We start from the raw sequence: 3082 nt of genomic DNA, 5'->3' as shown, positions 1-3082 counted from the left end.
GTGCGCGCGCGCGTGTGTGTGTGTGTGTGTGTATGTGTGCGCGCGCGCATGTGTGTGTGTGTGTGTGTGTGTGTGTGTGTGTAGTTAAAGCAGTCTACTCACCTTACTCTCTTTCTAGTGTTGCGAACAGATCACGCATTCATTTGACAGACAAACAAACACTTGCACTTCACTATGCACGCGTGTGAACACAGCAGCGGTGAGGGTGCTTGTACGAACGTTGCTGCTTACTCACTCTCGCTCACGGCTCACCCAGTTTCAACGCGCGCTTTCACCACATCTGCATGCACGCTGATCGCGAGCACTCACGGTGATACTACCGGCACTTGAACGGCGCATGCACGCGCACACTGCTCCGGGTAACTGTAACGAACACTTCACCGGTGCATTCGTGTGCACACATTCCTGCTTGCGATAGACACAGTAAACAAGTTGTGAAATAGAATCACGAGTCTACTAGTCTACTATCAGTCTACAATATTTGTACTAGCTCTCACTATCAGTGACGGGTGACACATTTATAAAGGTAGACGAGAGGCTAACTGAAGAGAGAGAGAGAGAGAGAGAGAGAGANGGGAAATGTTCACCTACATGACTTACCGCTAAACAACAATGTGGGAAATGTTCACCTACGGTTACTGACGTCCACCAGGGTATGTTCATTGCATGGCATACCGATGAACAACAATGCAGGAACTGTTCACCTATACTTATCGACGTTCATCATCGTATGTTCATTAGTTCATGCCGACGCTTGGCCGGCCGTTACCTGCACGATTTGATGCTGGCTTTGAGAGCCGACGCACGTCGCCCTCTCTCCGATCCCAGGTAGCGTAAGTCTATGCTGTTCCGTGGTGTCGTCAGAGTTCCGTCGGCCATGCTGTACGCGGAGAACTTCATCGTCGCTCCGCACGAACACAGAACCTGCACTTCTCGCATGAAGTTTCTATTGAGCAGGCAGTAGAGAACGAAGTTGATCGAGTGACTCAGAGTTTCGATAAAGTTCTCCGTTAGCGTGAGTTTAGCGTAGGCGGCGCTGTTGTAGAATTCCTCGTCACCACCGCCGAATATGACGGCCGAGCTGACGTGGTCCGTGAGAGCGATGGAGACGTCCAGGATAAGCGACTCAAACACTATGGCAATGAGCATCAGCGTGAGACGGTTCTCTGCCTTGCTGAACGTACTGTTCGTGCCGCTGCCGCTGTTACTACGCGTCATCTTCCGTGACCGTCGGAAGCTGTGCAGCAACCAGAGGTTACAGACGAGCAGGAGCAACCAGGGGACGATCTGCACGAGGGTAACGCGGATCCAGCGGTACGCCTGGTAGGATCGCGTCGCCGACACGCCCGTGTAAGCGACGTCGTGGCAGCCGACGTTCGTAGCATTGCCCGTCGTCGCGTTTCCGTCGGTGATTTCCCGCGTGAAGAAATACGGAAGATGAAAGAGAACAGCGCACGACGCGAGGGTCGCCAGTACGACACATGCCACCTTCGGTTTACAGTAGATCTTACACGTCACCGGGTAGCGGATGAAGATTAAACGTTCCAGAGCTACAGCGCTTGCAATCCAAATACTGAGAGCAGAGAACGTGTTGCTCAAAGGCATGAAGAAGTAGACTTCGAACACTGCTTGCGGTCTCGTTAGACATTGTTTCACGTTGAGCACCATGAGGAAACGAAGGAAGGCCAGAGGGAGGACGAAGAGAAGTGTCAGGGCGTCGGAGGCAGCGAGGCCGGTCAGGTAGGTGTAGGTTGAGTGGGTCCGGAGGCTGCGTCGGGTTAACACTAACACGTTCAGTATGTTACACGTGATTCCGAACGACGACATACAGATCATCGAACCGTATATGATAGTCGATGCAGTCTGTATATCCGCCATGACGCACGCACGCACGCACACACGCACGCACGTGTGTGATGAGACTCGTCTGTGACGACACTAGTGGTAGCGGCAGCAGCGGCGGGGGAGACTACGTCAGGGGCGGTACACGTGATCACAAAACTCCGGCGATGTTGGTGCAGCGTCGGCGCCGAACGCTATCGCATCGCGCTCGTCATCGTGCGGCTGGTGGTGTGAGCGGACACACACGCACGCAGCACGGACACTGGTCGACGTGGCAGCGACGTCGTCGTGGATGCGGGTGGACGCGACACACACATGACTGCTTCCACGGTGCGTAGACCAACGCTGGGAGACACCGTCAAAAACACGAAGGCAAGACGCATCAAAGACGCCGATGGAACACGTTAAAGACGCCTGTAAAACACGTAAAAAACTTCTGTAAAACATGTTAAAGACGTCATGAGAGTGTGCAGTGTCCGCGCTGCATCCTTACATCCACACAGCGATCATTAGTATCCCCACGCGCTCACCGTAAGAGTGAACATGGCCTTTAACTTGAGAATGTCACAGAGTTGTGTAACGGTGTGCGAAGCGTGTGCATCGCACGTGTGCGTGCATCGCACGTGTGCGTGCACGCGCACGTGTGCGTGCAGGCGAACGCGTGCGGCGGCGACCGCAACAATTTGCTCCCGGTGGTGTGATGACACGCTCACGGCCAGCCCGTACGCACATCGCTCGCGCGCGCAAAACTGCGCAGATAGCATTGCGCATCATGTACCGTTACGTACCGCTATGCACGCACAGCTATATACCGCTATGTTCAGCTATGCGCCGCTATACATTGCTATATACCGTTATGCACCGCTGTAGACCTCTTTATACCGGTCTATACCGCTATACACCTCTATGTATATACCGCTATGTTCGCACCGCTATACGCCGCTATGTATGCACCGCTATATACCGCTATATCATCATCATCATCATCATCATCACCACCACCATCATCAGTACAAACATCATCATTATCATCATCATCACAAATATCATCATCATTATCATCACAAACATCATCATCATCATCATCATCATCATCATCATCATCATCAACAACAACATCATCATCATCATCATCCTCATCATCATCAACATTATCGCCGTGTCCTCGTTATCCAATAGCTAGTTGTGTTATTGACCGCCGTGTGGCCTATTTACTGGTACGAAGTGAAGTAATCATCAT

The 3082-nt window shown here is 52.3% G+C and overlaps 1 protein-coding gene across 1 annotated transcript; it reads right to left on the bottom strand.

Annotated features, from left to right (window-relative positions):
- Nucleotides 1–765: 765 nt before the first annotated feature.
- Nucleotides 766–1668, bottom strand: LOC106819965. Its single transcript, XM_014824529.1, has one exon. It carries the CDS (start codon nt 1666–1668, stop codon nt 766–768), a length of 903 nt encoding a protein of 300 aa, XP_014680015.1.
- Between the last annotated feature and the right edge of the window lie 1414 nt (nt 1669–3082).

This window comes from Priapulus caudatus, unplaced genomic scaffold (assembly GCF_000485595.1).
Source record: "Priapulus caudatus unplaced genomic scaffold, Priapulus_caudatus-5.0.1 Scaffold5364, whole genome shotgun sequence".
NCBI lineage: Eukaryota > Metazoa > Priapulida > Priapulimorpha > Priapulimorphida > Priapulidae > Priapulus > Priapulus caudatus.
This window is presented reverse-complemented; position numbering and strand designations above follow the sequence as displayed.